General features: G+C 41.1%; 1 protein-coding gene across 2 annotated transcripts in view; it reads left to right on the plus strand.

The window, feature by feature from the left end:
* The window catches only part of Rrn3 (RNA polymerase I transcription factor RRN3), a 35047-nt gene that overhangs the window by 15359 nt on the left and 1921 nt on the right, over positions 1–17767 (plus strand). Inside the window, exons 9-17 of one of the 2 annotated variants that reach the window (XM_026409264.2) lie at positions 295–393; positions 3391–3483; positions 4408–4549; positions 5809–5939; positions 7887–8017; positions 9326–9510; positions 12521–12629; positions 15264–15416; positions 16455–16542. In XM_026409264.2, the coding sequence (XP_026265049.1) occupies positions 295–393; positions 3391–3483; positions 4408–4549; positions 5809–5939; positions 7887–8017; positions 9326–9510; positions 12521–12629; positions 15264–15416; positions 16455–16542 (1131 nt within the window). Of the gene's footprint in view, positions 1–294; positions 394–3390; positions 3484–4407; positions 4550–5808; positions 5940–7886; positions 8018–9325; positions 9511–12520; positions 12630–15263; positions 15417–15795; positions 16192–16454; positions 16543–17767 lie in introns of those variants that run through there. The other variant, XM_026409265.2, reaches the window with a different exon arrangement.

Here is a 17767-nt window from a genome sequence, read left to right on the forward strand (position 1 = left end):
CACAGGTGTGTGCCACCACACCTGGCCTGCTGTGTACAATAAATGTATAAATTACATGAGATTCATGTAAAAAGGATAAAAGGATAAAACACTGTAAAAGTATGTAAATTATAGATTCAGTTTACTTGGAATAATTGGAGTGATTAAATTATGCTGAATGTAATGTAGAAACAGTAAAATTTTTGTATTGTTAGATAATCTTATTTGTGTTTAAACATATAAAGATATAATTTATGTTTTGCTTATATAATAAACATTCTGTTGAAATGTGTATTTTTTGTTTTATGCTTTTAGGAGTGTTATGTTCATAACTTACTAAGGATAAGTGTGTATTTTCCAACCTTGAGACGTGAAATTCTGGAGCTTATTATTGAAAAGCTGCTTAAGTTGGATGTAAGTGTTGAATAATCTACTTTTTCTTGATTTTCTTATATTGGATATATTTTGTTTGTTGGCAGCAATGGAAAAGAATCTACAAATTTCATCATCCTTTGCTGCATTGCTCTTAACATATCTGAACTCTGTGCTGGGACTTCTAGACGGTGGTGGGGGAAAGGCATTTACACAGTCACTCAAAGGGAAAAGTACTTAGGAAGAAGCACACGTGTTAGGAACTAGAGTACCTGATACGGAGGGGTGGCACCCAGCAGGGCCTTCCTGAGGAAGTAATGTTGAAATGGGGTTCTATATACCTTTTTTTTCATTTGAAGTTTTTTTAAAAGAGGCAAATTGCAATGCTAAACAAGTAAAAGTACTGTGAGGAGACCTGAATAAGAGGCAGAAAATGTGAAAGGGAGAGGTGGGTTCTAGTGGTGTTGTGGAGGAAAGGTGAACTGGTCCTTGAGACCGAGTTGGAAGTGGGAAAGCGGAGGGTATGGGAAGGAAATCCTTCAGAGGACAGAATCTTGGTGTTACCATTAGTAACAGAAAGAAACATCACGAGGAGGAAGTTGGAGGATCTATGTTCCCTTTTGGACAAGTGGAGCTGAGTGTAGGGGTGCTGGTGGACCACCTGTGGGTGACGCAGTTAGGACCAGGAGAGGAAGGCCATAGTAGGGGGGAATGGATACCTGGGTTATCTGGAAGAAGGAAGGGTCCAGTTGGCACCATGATAATGCCGACCTTTGAAGAAGACTGAGCAAAGCAAGTGCTTGATTTGTGATAACAGGAGGTCTTTGCTGCCTTCTGGAGGGCCTCATCACTAAGAGCGAGGACCGTTCCAGGAGAAAGTGGGTGATTCGGAAGTAAGGCTGTGAGAAACCTCTGTGAGTGGGGGGAAGACAGCTGCCTTGGTGAGACAGAACAAAGCGAGGCTTCAGTGGTATAGAATAGAAGACAGACAGATCCAGCCATCTGTAGTCACCTGATCCTTGACAAAGTTGCCAAATACATATATTGGAGAAAAGAGCTTTTTAAATAAATGGTGCTGGGAAAACTGTTTATCCACATGTAGAAGAATGAGACTAGACCCCCCCCTCCCCATCTCTCTCTCTGCACAAAACCTAACCCTAACTCAAATGGATTGAGGGGGTTGGGATTATGGCTCAGAGTTAGAGTACTTGCCTAGCATGTGTGAGACACTGGGTTTGATTCTCAGCACTGCATATAAATAAATAAAATAAAGGTCCACTGACAGCTTAAAAAAAAAAAAAATGGATTGAGGACCTAGGAATTAGACCAGAAACTCTGCTAGAAGAAAATACAGGGTCGTCACTCCAGCCTGTTACATAGCAACAACTTCTCAGTAGGAGCCCTATGGCTCAGGAAATAGTGTGAATAAATGTTAACAAATGGATGGTATCAAATTAAGCTTTTGCACAACAAAGGGAGCAATTAGGAATGTGAAGAGAAGTTACAGAATTGGAGAAAATTTTTGGTAGCTCCTTTTCTGACTGAGAATTACTATCTAGAATATATAAATTATAGAACTCAACATCAAAAAATCAAATTACCCAATTAATAATAATAAATAATAAATACTCGAGAATGTAGAGAAAAAGAAACACTTTTGCACTATTGATGGTACTATAAATTAGTACAACCATTATGGAGATCAGTATGGAGCTTCCTCAAAAGACTAGGCCTGGAACCAGCATATGACCCAGCTCTACCACTCCTCAGTATGTGTCCTGAAGAATTAAAATCATCTCACTGCAGTGATACATGCATACCATGTTTATAGTAGCACAATTCACAGTAGCCAAATCATGGAACCAGCCTGGGTGTCCATCAGTGGATGAATAGATAATGAAAATGTGGTGTATATAGTGAAGTTTTATTCAGCCATAAAGACAAAATAAATTATGTCATTTGCAGGAAAATGGATGGAACTTGAGAACACTATTTTGTCAAGCAAAATAAGTTATTCAGGACAAGGGTGGTATATTTTCTCTTATACAGAAGCTAGATGGGAAGAAGGAAAAGAAAAGTGGGGGGTTAGATCTCATGAAAATCAAAGGGAGATCAGTAGAGGAAAGGGACTAAAGGGTACAAGGATGAGAGGGAGGGGAGAAATGTTGGGAAGTGATGTTAGTCAAATTGTGTTGTTAACACTGTGCATGTGTGAATATTTAACAGCAAATCCATCATTATGTATAACTGTATTGTACCAATAGAAATAGCAGAAAAACAAAACCCAAGTAAGGTCTTGCAAGAGCTGGCAGTTGTGTGTGCTGGCAGCATTTCCCTGGGGTTACTTCACTGTTCAGCTGCATTTGGAATCTGTTGTCTTTTTCTAGTGTATTCTGAAGGAACATTACGAAGGTTGTCTATAGGTATCAGGCACAGATCATTGAAAAAGCATGATTTGGGTAGTATGCTGAACAGGATGTGTGAGGTGTGAAGAGTAATCATTCACTTGAGCTTGCAGCTTATCCTTTTTTGCTCAGGTGATTGACGACATGGTTCTGAAAGAATATGTGTGTCCAGAGCATAGAAAGAGATGCGTATGTTGATTTTGTTGAGGCTGATTGAGTGCATGTGTCACATTGCAGTTCATGTTGATTTCATTCAAGTATGTAGTGAAAGAAGCTTGGATTATAATATTTAGTATTGGCATAATATTAGAGTATGACACTTAAATTCCTTCACAATCCAGATCAGTTCATGGATCTGTACCATAATTGTGGGTTTTTAAAAAATATTTTCAGTTGTAGCTGGACACAATACTTTTATTTTATTTATTTATTTTTATGTGGTGCTGAGGATCGAACCCAGGGCCTCGCATATGCTAGGCAAGCATTCTACCACTGAGCCACAACCCCAGCCCCATTATTGTGTTTTAACAATTTATCATACAGATACTTCTAAAGTATATGTAGCAGAGGAACTTCCAGCCCTCGGATGTATTTTGAATGCTTTCATTTATTGTCTTTTGTTGTTATAATGTAGGTGAATGCATCCCGGCAGGATATCGAAGATGCTGAGGAAATAGCAGCTCAAACTGGTGGTGCCACAGATTCCACAGAAGGATTGTTTAATATGGTCAGCATTTCTGTTAATGAGAACGGACATGGGAAGTTCACTGTTTCAGAATGTGGGAAGAGACAGCTAGTAGTGTCTCACTTTTTCAAGGGTTTAGTTTAAAACAGTTAACATAATTTAGCAAAATTGAAAACAGTTCCTTCATTGAGTAGTTTGTTACCACATGTTTACTGCCTGGGGTAATTGGTTTGTTTCCAAGGATTTGAATTTGGATTTGGTGAAATAGGTTTCACATCCATCCATTAAAATTTTTTTCATTGTGTTATTGTGAACCACTCACTGTGAGGGAGTAATAAATAGAAGAGCAGGGATCTGGGGTGGTGTTGAGGTGGGTTCAGGTCCTCTTGGGAAGTGTCAGGGAGCAGGACAGGGTGAGGATGGGGCTCCGTGAGGCCAGGCTTTCCCGGGAAGTGTCTGCAGCTCATCCTGCCAATTGGTCTGAAGTAGGAATTGCTCCTGGAGTTTGGTCCCAGCTTGACACCAGATCTGACCCTTTCTGACCGCCTATCAGTCAGTCAATTATTGGTCCTCAGACATGGTCATGGGCTACTTTTCTGCTGAAGAAGGGAAACAGCTGTTAGTTTGGTAGACAACACGTCTACCAGCATGAGGTGGATACCCTGATTTGGGAAATCGGACCCAGATATTAGCACCAGAATTATGAGTTGGGGGAGTCAGATGTTTGCATGGCCAGTTCTTTGTGGTTGTTCCTGAGGCCTTGGGTTCCATCCCAACACCTAAATAAATAAGTGGGATATAATCAGCAGCTGCTGCTCTGGATCTGGTCTTTCCATTTTTTGACTTGCATCCCTGACTGAGAGCCCATGCCTGGGAAGGTGTCTGCATTTTCTCTCACAGGAAATAGTCGCTGTGAAGGTTTTCTAAGTAAAACCTTAATTTTTTAATTCAATTTTTACTTCTAAGGATGAAGATGAAGAAACTCAACCTCAGACCAAGGCTGATCATCCAGAGCAGCTTGACCAGATGGTCCATCCTGTAGCTGAACGCTTGGACATCCTGCTGTCCTTGCTGTTGTCCTACATCAAGGATGTCTGCTATGTGGACGGTAACCACTGTGATAATTTCCATAGCTAATGTACCTGGCTCTGTGCTGGGTGTTTTCCATACATTTTCTGTAGTAATAAGAAAAATCTCTCAGGCTATCAGGAAGGTTTTAGAGAGATCAGCTTACTTGCTGATGAATATAACATAGGGCTGCAGCTGTAGCTCAGTAGTACAGCGCTTGCCTAGCATGTATGAGGCGCTGGTTCAATTGTCAGCACTACATATAAGTAAATAAAATAATGGTCTATTTGCAACTAAAAATATTTATAAAAAAAGTTACATTTGGGCTGGGGTTGTGGCTCAGCGGTAGAGTGCTTGCCTAGCATGTGTGAGGTGCTGTGTTCAATCCTTAGCACCACATAAAAATAAATAAAATAAATGTATTGTGTCCAATTACAACTAAAAAAATATTTAAACAAAAAACTTATATTTATCTTTGGAACCTGTGATCTTTTTACTAATGTATTAAAAGATGATATATGGAATTTGGTCAATTTTAGTCAGAGGTCAGTCAGCACTCAAGTTGCTCAAGATGTGTGAGAATGGTGTAGTAGCTATCACAGTGTGGTGCTTACATTACATTCTGAGTTTAGAGGGTCTTTGTTTGGAACCATTATGCCAGGTTTTGGGACTGTACTGAACAAATCATCTTGCTGCTTGCCCTCGTGAAACAGCCTGGAGATTTTGCCAATGAAGAACAATTTTTGTCCCTGTGTTTTGCTAACATTTAATAATAAGCTTACTTAACTGTGCGTAATCAGACTTGAATCTAATTAACTCTGCTACTAGTTTATTGCTGTTACTTTTTGGTACTGGGTATTGAATTCACGAACACTCGACCACTGAGCCACACCCCCAGCCCTATTTTGTATTTTATTTAGAGATAGGGTCTTACTGAGTTGCTTAGGGCCTTGCTTTTGCTGAGGCTAGTTTGAACTTGCCATCCTCCTGCCTCAGCCTCCAGGACTGCTGGGATTACAGCTTTGCTCCACCATGCCTGGATACAATGCTATATTTCTTACTGGTATCTTTTTTAAAAAATATTTATTTATTTTTTTTAATTGTAGTTGGACTCAGTACCTTTATTTTTTATTAATTTTTATGTGGTACTGAGAATTGAACCCAGGGCCTCACATGCTAGGCGAGTGCTCTATTGCTGAGCCACAACCCGCCTCCCTTCCCTTTTAATTTGACAAAGGAAACTGGTAGCTTGAAAATAATTTTTATTCATGAAACTGAAATGCCAAATTTTCTTTGCAGGTAAGATTGATAACAACAAAACAAAGGATTTATATCGCGATCTTGTAACTATCTTTGACAAACTCCTCCTGCCTACTCATGCTTCCTGCCATGTACAGTTTTTCATGTTTTACCTCTGTAGCTTCAAATTGGTGAGTGAAAAAAGTCACTAACATTATTTTATTCTTGCCCACAGTTTTTCCCTTTAAAATTGCATACAGAAAGACCATGAGGGATTTTTTTCCTTGAGTGCAGTTTACTAGTACTTTTAAATAAAATTGTATTTTTTTTTTAATATTTGGAAAGAAAAGGGAATTGGCTGCTGTCATCCTGAAGCTGTCATCCTTAGCTTGATCACTAGGTGGTGCCCTTCCCTTCAGTCCGTTTTATTAAAATCTCATATGGGATATTGGATAACTATTTCCTTTATTCCCTCTTATGATTGAGTCCTACCTATCTAGATCCAGCCAATTTTGTTTATGTGTGGGCGGAGGGGTGCTGGGGATTGACTCTAGGGGTGCTGTAATACTGCTCTCATAGCTACATGTATTGCTCATATAGCTACATAATATGCTCTAATAGCTGTATCTCCAGATTTTTTATATTTTTTTATTTTGAGACAGGGTCTTAAAAAATTGCCTAGACTAGTCTTGCACTTTTGATTCTCCTGCCTCAGCCTCCCCAGTTGCTGGGATTATAGGCATACACTACCACACCTGGTTCCAATCAGCCAACCAGCTTTTTAATCCAGAATTTTTTTGGCTTATTGGGAGGACAAAGGAAATGCAGGAGACTCTTGTAGCTGCTTACAAGAGTGTAAAATATGTAAAAACTTTAAAAACAGTCTGTCCAAATCCGCCCAAATCCGAGTGTTGCTAACTTTAGAAAAGAGCTATTTGCTATTTGGGAGAAGTTGGAGAAGTTGGAGGTTGTGCCCTTTGTTAAGAAGCTTAGTCAGTCTTTTTGTTGTTGTTGTTGTTTATTTTATGTGGTGTTGAGGGTTGAACTCAGTGCCTCACTCATGCAAGACAAGCACTCTGCCACTGAGCTACAGTCCCAGCACTAGTCAGTCTTTTTTTTTTAAAGGAACACCAATCTTTTTTTTTTTTTTTTTTTTTTAAAGAGAGAAGAGAGAAAAAAAAAATTCTCTTCTCTCTTTTTTTTTTTTATTTTTAATATTTATTTTTTAGTTCTCGGCGGACACAACATCTTTGTTGGTATGTGGTGCTGAGGATCGAACCCGGGCCGCACGCACTCCAGGCGAGCTCGCTAGCAGTTGAGCCACATCCCCAGCCCACTAGTCAGTCTTTTTTTCCAAAATTAGCATGATTAATCAAACACCAGCTGTACTTGAATCCTTAATTCTGTGTATGTTTAAGTCAGTGTGGGCAGAGAGGCAGGAAGGGTACTTTGCACGCTCAGGAGGAATTCCCATGGGGAATCCCAGGGAGTGTGGATTATCACTGGTTCCAGGTCTGGCTGAGCATCTTAGATTCACTTGAAGAGTTTTCACAATGTGCAGATTCCAAAGCCCTGTCTCAAACCTACTGCATGTATACACTCAGAGTAGATAACTTTTTCTTTCTTACTCGAGAGGTTGTTTGGTCTGGCCTTAATTACCTGGGTTCAAGTGATTTTCCTGCCTCTGCCTCCCAGGTAGCTGAGTTGATAGGTATGGTGCAACCAGCACATCAGACACTTCAGTGTTGATTTTGATGCTGAGGGATCCATTGGATCAGTAACACCAGGGTGCTCTTTAAGCTGTGTTAAATAGCATTAGCTTAAAACTTAGGAACCATGATCATTGTATTTATTATTTAGCAGGACAACTGAGATACCAGAACTTTCTTCCCACATTGGTGAAGTAAAAATCTGAGGATTCTGATAACCAAAGTATATTAAGCATTTAAAAAATATAAGGTCAGGGGCTGGGGATGTGGCTCAAGCGGTAGCGCGCTCGCCTGACATGCGTGCGGCCCGGGTTCGATCCTCAGCACCACATACCAACAAAGATGTTGTGTCCGCCGAAAACTAAAAAGTAAATATTGAAAAAAAAAAAAAAAAAAAAAAGATAAGGTCAACACCTTTTCTTTTTATAGGGATTTGCAGAAGCATTTTTGGAACATCTTTGGAAAAAATTGCAGGATCCAAATAATCCTGCCATCATCAGGCAAGCTGCTGGAAATTATATTGGGAGCTTTTTGGCAAGAGCTAAATTTATTCCTCTTATGTAAGTAACCTAATTTTCCATGTGCTTTTTAATACCATGTTTTAAAAAAGATTATAGCATCGTCTTGAGTAAAAAAAAGTCTCTTTTTTGGGGGGTCTATATTTAAAATGAATAAAATCTGTTTTCCCCATTCTGTTCAAGATGTTTATGTTTTCAAAAGGCAAATTTCAGAGTAAAGTGTCTCCTGTTTTAGATGGCAACCCCATATTGCAAGGCTTTTGTTATCGGTTTTGTGTGTGGTTGCATTGGAACGTGGAAATCCATTTGTCTTCATGGGTAGCATAGTGCCATATACTATTTTCACTCTTGTAGGTTTGTCTTTTTTTTTTTTTTTTTTTTAGTACCGGGGATTGAACCTAGGGGCACTGAGCCACATCCCCGACCCTTTCATTTTTTTGTAAGACAGGGTGTTACTAAGTTGCTTAGGGCCTCAGTCAGCTGCTGAGGCTGGCTTTGAACTTGGGATCCTCCTACCTCAGCCTCCTGAGCTGCTAGAATTACAGGAGTACGCCACAACACCGGTTTTTTGTCATTTTTCATTTGCACTTCAACTCAGATTGTATCTGTTGAAGCTGAAGAAGAACCCTTTAGAAAGGCAGTAGGAAGCGCTGGGAATGTAACTGAGCATGTGCTGAGCCTGTGAGACTCCCTGGGTTCAATCCCCAGCACCAAAAATAAAAGGCAGTTGGGTGGGGCGGGGACGAAAGGTTATACAAATACCTAACTAGGAGGCCAGTTTCTTCAAGTAATCCATGAAAACATCCTTAGGCAAGGATGCTGCTAAAATCTTTCCCCAACAAATTAAGAGCAATCTGGCTTAAATTGTTGATTGTAGGACTTAATCAGAATCCCATGGGCACCAGATTGTCTTCCTCTTATGAGATGTTGGTGCTTGAGCCAGTTCTTTGGCTCTATCACCCCAGGGCCTGAGAGCACACCTAGAAGCCCTTCTTAGTTAAGTAGGAGAAACTCTCTTCCATCCCTTCAGACGTGTTTAGGGACCTGTTTCTCCTGGAAGGCAGCTGCTGCTCTGCCTTGTGATTGGAGTGTTACCTTCCCACCCGTCCTTTATCGTCTGCTTCTCTCTGCACATCGGTGGTCTGTTTCCCCTGGTCCTGGGGATAGAACTGGGGGTTTTTTCATGCCAGGCAAGTGCTCTACCACTGACCTACATCCCTGACCTGTGGGAGGTAATGTACAGGAGTTTGTGACGTTTCCATGGTTTGTGATGAATGGCTGTTGTGTGGTTTTTGTCAGTCTAGTTTTCTTCTGAAATAAGTAAAGTTGACTTGAACTTTTCTTCTCCAGTACTGTAAAGTCGTGCCTGGACCTTTTGGTTAACTGGCTGCACATATACCTAAATAACCAGGATTCAGGAACAAAGGCCTTTTGTGACGTTGCTCTCCATGGACCATTTTATTCAGCCTGCCAAGCTGTGTTCTACACTTTTGTTTTTAGACACAAGCAGCTTTTAAGTGGAAACCTGAAGGAAGGTCAGTGATGTGGGATCCATGGTCTCAGACTGGATTTTCTTAGAAAACCAAATTTTGATTACTTAATTACTTAGTCACTCTTTAGAAAAATGATACTTTGCTTTTTGGAGATGTTGGTAAAAATTATGGGTTAGGAAAACTGCATGTGCACTCACATTGTTACAAATAATTTCAAGTTGCTCAAAGGACTCTAGAATCCCTTCAGTCTCCTTTTTTCTGTTAATGAACTTGAGGTTGAGACTCCTGCCTCGAAGACAGTGAAATGGGAAGTCATCTTCAAAATTGGCTGCTTGGGATGGGCCAGTGCCCTGCACAAAACTTCTGACACCCCCTTTCCTTGTCCTCATAACAACCCAGTAAAGGGTCTGGCTTGCGAGTATGCATCCTTGGCAGTAAATCAGTTTAGGCTGTTTTGTTTATTTTCATGAAAAAGTTAAATAGTTTTATAGCTATTTTCTTTAAACCAGGGCTTCTCAGTCTTGGCATAATCCTTCATTGCGGGGGTTATCCTGTGCACTGTGTAGCAGCACCCCTTACCTCCACCTGCTGGGGTCAGTAGCAACTCCCTGCACACCCCCAGGATGACAGTTAAAACTACCTCTGGGCACTGCACATGTCCTCTGGGCATAGTCTCCTTGGGTGGGAATCACCACTCGGCTGAAACTTGAATGTTGTTGTGTTTGTCATATGTCTACTTAGACCCTGCCTGTTTTTAAAAGGATGTAGGGGTTAAAATTAGTTGTGAACTAGTAGAAAGTTAGGGTTTATTACAAGGTAATCAAAATTTGGTTTTCTTTGTGTAAATTTTTTTTTGTATAAATTTGTATAATTTTTTTTTCTTTGCCAGGAATCTTGATTTGAGAGGAAATATTTCTTAAAAGCCATGATGTTATATTTATGTAATTTTTTTTTTTTTTTTGGTACTGGAGACTGAACTCGGGCACTTGACTGAGCCACATCCCCAGTCGTATTTTGTATTTTATTTGGAGACAGGGTCTCACCCAGTTGCTTAGTGCCTCACTGTTGCTAAGGCTGGCTTTGAACTCTTGATCCTCATGCCTCAGCCCCCAAGCTGCTGGGATTACAGGCATGCACCACCGTGCTTGGCTTGTAATTTTTTTTTTAACCAAAATATATGTTGAAAAAATTCTGTTAAGGACCGAGGCAAGATGATTGCAAAATATATAGTGTTTACATATATTTTTTTAGGAGTTGATTATGGTTCAGATTTGGAATGTCCCACAAAGGCTCATGTGTTGAAGGCAGCAATGTTCTGATGTGGGGCTTTTAGGAAAAGACTGGATCACAAGGGCTCTAATCTTGTCACTGGATTAAGTTGCCTCAGCAACTTAGACTCTCTCAAAGTAAAAAATAATAAGGACTGGGGTTATAGCTCAGTGATAAAGCACCCCAGATTCAATAGGGGTTTATTACAAGGTACTCAAAATTTGGTTTTCTTTGTATAAATAAATGCCAGGAATCTTGATTTGAGAGGGTGGAAACAAAATAAAACAGAACAAAAAATTGGGCATGGTTGTACATGTCTGTAATCCCAGTTACTCAAGATGCTGAGACAGGAGGCTCACAGGTTTGAGGTTAGTCTGGACAACTTGGTGAGATGCCATCTCAAAGTATGAAAGAGATTGAGCTCAGTGGTAGAGTGCCTCTGGGTTCAATTCCTAGTACCACCAAAAGGTGAGGGGAGGCTCTTAGCCAGCTTTTCAGTGCTGAGAAAATACCTGAGAAAAACAACCTAAACAAGGAAAGATTTATTTTAGGTCCTGGTTTCAGAGGTTTCAGTTCAAGGTTGGCTGGTTCCATTGCTTGGGGTTGAGGAGGTAGAACATCATGGTGGAAGGCATGGTGGAAGAAAGCAGCTTACTTCATGGAAGCCGAGGAGCAGAGAAACTGGGGACAATACATACCCTTCCAGGGCATGTCCCCAGTGACCTACTTCCACCAATTAGGCCCTACCATTCAAAGTTTCTACCACCTCCCAGTAGTCTGTACAGATTATGAATCCATCAGTGGATTAATCCAGTGATGAGATTAGAGCCCTTGTGATCCAGTCATTTCCTAAAAGCCCCACATCAGAACATTGCTGCCTTCAACACATGAGCCTTTGTGGGACATTCCAGATCTGAACCATAATCAACTCCTAAGAAAATATATGTAAACACTAGTTGGTCTGCTTGCTTCTTAAATGCTACATGTGGAGGGGCTGGGGATGTGGCTCAAGCGGTAGCGCGCTCGCCTGGCATGCGTGCGGCCCGGGTTCAATCCTCAGCACCACATACCAACAAAGATGTTGTGTCCACCGAGAACTAAAAAATAAATATTAAAAAAAAAATGCTACATGTGGAGTCTGAATTTTACTAAGCAGAAAGGTTTTTTGTTTTTCTTGAGCTGAGGGTCTTGCTACGTGGTACTCCCATCTCTGCCTCCTGAGTAGCTGGGACTACAGGCATGTGCCACCACCTGTAATTATACTAATTCCAAGTAAAAAAAACACCAACAACTAATGCATACTGAAAATGTTGTTCACCTTCACTGATAATTTAAGACACGCAATGAAAACGAGGTTGCTGTTTTGTTTTGTTGCCCAACATGATTATAACTGCAGTCAGATCCCGAGGTCTTTTCCCTCCCTATGAACTCAGCACATGCTGAGCTTACAAATATAGGAAGTCCAGATTGCCCTGTTATCTCAGCCCACTAGGAGCAGGTGCTTAAAACTGCTGTTCAGAAAAGCGGCCTCAGGCACGAATGGATGCTATCAATCTGGTGTGTTTTTGTGAGCCGCACATTGTGAGGCCGTCTACCTTTATTTCTGCAAATAACTAACTTGTTGAGATTGTTTTTTCTTGAGTGCTGCAGATTGAACCCAGAGCCTTGTTCATGCGAAGCACATGCTCTACTACTGAGCATGTGTGATGATTTGAGCTGTTAAAGTTAGTTCAGATTTTCTGTTGTATTTGTATCTTAAATTTCTTTTTTTTTTAAATCAAAGGTTTGAGGTATCTTCAAAGTCTCAATTTTGAACGTATAGTAATGAGTCAGCTAAACCCTCTGAAGATTTGCCTGCCATCAGTGGTTAACTTTTTTGCAGCCATCACAAAGTAAGTTAATTACACTCTCTTTTATGAAATTATTTAACAATAAATGTATGAGATTGACACAAGGTGTGAGAACCAAATTTATGTTCATATTAGTATTATAAATTCCATTATATTTCTCAGAATTAGTAACAATAAAACATTCCAAAAACAACAACCCAGCTCTTGTAGGAAATATTGCATTGTAGCTATTGTTTTTCTATTTTGGTGCCATTGGTAGTTGCTACTACTTTTTATTCAGAGATAAACTCCACAGAAACATAGGCTTTATTTATTTATTTATTTTTTTGTACTGGGGATTGCACTCAGGGGCACTCAGCCACTGAGCCACATCCCCAGTCCTATTTTGTATTTTATTTAGAGACAGGGTCTCACTGAGTTGCTTAGCACCTCACTGTTGCTGATGCTGGCTTTGACCTCGTGATCTCCTGCCTCAGCCTCCTGAGCCACTGGGATTACAGGCGTGCGCCACTGCATCTAACAGCATAGGCATTTTGAGGTAATTAATGAAACCAGTAAGCAGAGAGGTACAAACCAAAGATGTCTAGTAGAGTGACAGCTGGAATAGTAATAAAAATAAACTGAACACAAGGTAAGTGTCCAGAAAAAGGAGGCGACTGTGTGAGAAAAGCACCTTCTGTCTCAGGCCTAGTCACTCTTTCATCTCTGACTGTGTGCCAGACAAAGGTCCACGCACTTCACATAGGACTCATTTAGTCCTCCCATAACGCCCTGTGACTGTCTCACCAGCCCCCGTTTGTAACTGGAGAGATGGGGGCATGGGGTAAATTCCTTGCCTGAAGTCACGTATCTAGGTTGTGGAGCTGGGATGTCAGTGCAAGCTGTGGGGCTCAGTGGCAGAGTGCTTACCTAACGTGTGTAAAGCCCTGGCTTCATCCCCAGGACCAAAAAGAAAGAAAGAAAATAATATGTAGGAAGCCTGTCTCCTCTGTCCACTCACTAAGTGACTCTGCTTCTGGGAGGAAGTGATTCAGCCTTTTGGCATCTAGTGGGGGTATTCAGGCGGGGTGGAAGCTGAAAGTCTTCAACAGTGAGGACTCTTCTCTTGTCATTCCTCAGGTCTCTTCTCTCCCCTGAGATGGCAAACTGGTAGTGGGACTGGAGTGTGGCTGGTGGCAGAGTGCTCTATCCCCAGCACCACACACACACACAAACATAGTGAAGGTTTAGAAAAGGAATAAAAAAAACCCAATTAGTAATAGCATTGAAAGGTTTCTGCACATTGCCGAAGACAGGAAGCAGCTGGAAGGGTGTGGACTGAGGAAGTAAAGCAGAGGCAGCAGTCTCTGGAATGTTCTTGAGGTGGGGGCAGAGGGCTGCAGCTGATGGTGCAGCTGGTCAGAAGCTCTGGGTTTGGGGTTGGCACATGCAGCAAGGGTCAGGGGCAAGTGAACGTGAGCCTGAGAGCAGGGGTTGAAATACAGGCCGTGTCTGGGAGTCTGCACTGGTCCACAGCTGTCAGAGATTTGAGCTGCTGTTCTGGTGATTGCTTTTTTATCAAGTTTTTGTTGAGATTTGTTAGTTTTTCAGTATTGGGAGTGACATAGGAACATTGTTGCATGTGTGTCCTGGTGTATGTGCTCATAGTCCTTGTCACACACCCCAAAATGTGGTGGCTGGGTCCAGGAGGGACAGAAGTCACCAAGTAGGGAGTGGTAGGTTATCCGTGGCTGAAAAATAGGAGTGTGCTGCTTAAAGTCGAGGTGGCGCCCGGGAACCTGGGGTTATCTGAGTGAGCGCTGCGGGCGGCAAGGTGGGAGTAGAGTGGCCACAGTGAGCTAAGCCCGCCCTGGAGGAATGGCACGGATGCTGAGTCACTTAGAGATAACTTCCAGAAAAACTGACAGCGTATGGGCTTGTTGTTTTTCTGTTACCAGGTGGTTCTGTCTGTCCTCACTGTGCTTGTGCCCCTCTTACCAGTTTCTGAGACCATGACTCAATCCCATGGCCATCCCTCTTTCAGTCAAGCCAGCTCTGTCTCTCCATTGCCAACTACTCTTCCTCAATATACTGGAATCCCTCTTCAACAACCCCCTGATTTTTTTTGCCTTTTGGTACTGGGGATTGAACCTAGGGACTCTTGACCTGTGAGCTATGCCCAGTACTTTTTATTTTAAAATTTGAGGTAGAATGTCACTTTGTTGCCATAGGTCTACCCTGAATTGCTCAGACCAGCCTTGAACTTAGTGATCCTCCTGCCTCAGCCTCCCATGTGACTGGGGATTACAGATGTGCACCCCTTCACCCACAAATTTTTAGTTCTGTGCTACCAGGCCCAGCTTCAGTTCTTTCAAAATAATAGAAATAAAGGCATTTATCTAATGTAACTAATTATGTAAACTAATTATATGAACTGTTTGCTTGCCAAACCTAGTACTACCTGTTAATCTAAGCCCAACTAATCATTCTAAGTGATGTTTACTATAGTCTCTTCCTTAGCATATGTGTCAATAATAGGCCCGAGAGCTGTATTCTAAAAGTATTATTATTATTATTATTTTTTATTATACTTGTTCTGTTCTGCATCTTGCTCTGGTCATTTTAATGGTCACACTCGTCACGTCCATGCAAGAGTAATTCTAGCATGTCAGTGGTCTCTGGTTTTGTTGTTCACAGTAAATACCAGCTAGTTTTCTGCTACACTATCATTGAGAGGAACAATCGCCAGATGCTACCAATTATTAGAAGCACAGCTGGAGGGGACTCAGTGCAGACCTGCACAAACCCACTCGATACCTTCTTCCCCTTCGATCCTTGTGTGCTTAAGAGGTAAGTTCTCTCAGAGACACTGGCAGTGGTGAATTTAAATGTTAGAGGTGTTTGTTTTTCCCAAGGGTGGGATTTAGGGTTGCTTTGTCATTAGATGGCCTGATTTGGGTGCTAGGCTTCAGGGTCGCTTTACACATGTTCCACAGGCCCAAAGTAGAGAATGCCTGGAGTGTTGGAGGGTTTCACAGGCTTACCAGTGTCTGTAGCTCTTCACCTTGGTAGGGGCCCAGATGTAGACAGAGTCCAGGGGCTTTTTGTTTGTATTTTTTTTTTTTTAATTGGTTAAGGGACTGGGGATCCCTTCCTGGATGAGATGCCAGGAAGGGAGGGGCTGCCTTTTCCTGGTTCATCTCTTCTGCTGACTGCTTCCTTCCTCCAGAGACCACAGCTCATACTGCTGCTCAGGACAGAAGCCAAGTGGTATGTCTAGATGGGCTGTTCTGGAAATCCCAGTCAGCCTTCGCTTTGCGTTTGGATAAGGAAGCAAGACTTTTGCTTATTAAATAGTCCTAACTAGCAGCATGACCATCTGGAATTGTTTGGCCCCCCCAAGTCTTGGTTGACTGCAATCAGATTAGTTGGTTTTCCTACTTGGTTTTCAGGTTACTATAGGAATCTAAAAAAGAATTTCAGAGTATTATAGTTTTGTTTTCATTTGGAGTTACTAAAACATAATTTTCCAGGGCTGGGGTTGTGGCTCAAGTGCCAGAGTGCTCACCTAGCATGTGTGAGGCACTGGGTTCGATCCTCAGCACCATGTAAAAGTAAAATCAAGATATTATATCCACCTAAAACTAAAAAGTAGGTAATTATTAAAAAAAAAAAAAAATTGTCCGTATGGTTTAGAAACAATTTCATTTGAAATATAAGAAATAAGAGGTATAAAATTTCGTATGTATGGATGAAGTTTAATATTATTTGAGTTATAATCTTTACTTCTTGGTTTTGGGGACTAGATCTTGTGAGAAAATGGCTGAATATCTTTTGACTTTTGCTAAAGTATTTAACTGGACTTTGGTGTGTGATCCTTATTCATAGATCAAAGAAATTCATTGATCCTATTTATCAGATATGGGAAGACATTAGTGCTGAGGAGCTTCAGGAGCTTAAGAAACCCATTAGAAAGGTGAGTGTATGATACAGCACTCTTTCTGGGAATTTCCTTTGTGGTTATGGTCATAGTCACATGGTAAACAGCAGTTTACACTTTACAAACACTACATTTGTTTTCATTCTGCCTTTATAAAAGTTCCAGGCCCAGGTTATGTTCTTCTGTAAAGAGAGTTGGTTTTTTGACCAGATACTTCCGTACACTAACTTTGAGAAGTAGTTAATGAAAATTAGCTGAACTGATTTAAATCTTTACCACTCACTTAGCTATTACCAGTGAGTAAGAATTTGCAATTGCCGTGTTTTGAAATGATGCCAGAGGTTTATATTAATTGTGTGGACCTTGGTGAATGTGGGCTGACAGTGCTAATCTGGAGCATGTTCTCCAGTAACCATTAGGGGGAGTTGGTCAATTAATGCCAGACAAGAACATAGGTATTTAACAAGTAAAAAAATGACGTCACTGTCTTTGCAGCACATTTATTTCCATTAAAGACTGCTTTAATGTACCTATCTCCCTTTGTAAAATTAATTATTTATTTTTGTCATGCTGGGGATCGAATCCAGGGCCTGCTGCGTGTTGGGCAGGCTCTTGACCACTGAGCTATAACCCATTTTTAGCCCATTTTCTTTTTTTATGAGTAATTGTTGGAAAGCTTATTTTATTTATTTTTTCTTTATAGTTTGCAGTTGGGGGGTGGATCATTCATTCACATCGTGTTAGATGCACGGTGACACTGAGCAAGAATGTCATGTCCTATTCCCCTGTCCTCATTGAGTGTAAAATGTTTGAAAGTCAACTTTAGACAAATAATTACAACATGTTCTGAGCACTTATGAGGGTAGTTTTTAATAAAGAAGTGTGCATCAGAGGAATCTTTTGGAATTATTTATCTTCATCCTTACAGAAATAGCACATTCCTGAGAAAGCAGTTTGTTCTCTCCCTCCCTCCCTCCCTCCTCCCTCCCTCCCTCCTCCTTCCCTCCCTCCTCCTTCCCTCCCTCCTCCTTCCCTCTCTCCTCTCTCCCTCCCTCCTTGACTCGGGGTCTTGCCATGTTGTCCAGGCTTGTCTCTAATTCCTGACTCAAGCCCTCCTTCTGCCTCAGTCACCCAAGTAGCTGGGGCTACAGGTGCATGACACTGAACCTGGCAGGAAAGGAATTCTTTTTTTTTTTAAAGAGAGAGAGAATTTAAATTTTTTTTTTAGTTTTTGGCAGACACAACATCTTTGTTTGTATGT

This window comes from Urocitellus parryii, chromosome 9 (genome assembly GCF_045843805.1).
Source record: "Urocitellus parryii isolate mUroPar1 chromosome 9, mUroPar1.hap1, whole genome shotgun sequence".
Classification (NCBI taxonomy): domain Eukaryota; kingdom Metazoa; phylum Chordata; class Mammalia; order Rodentia; family Sciuridae; genus Urocitellus; species Urocitellus parryii.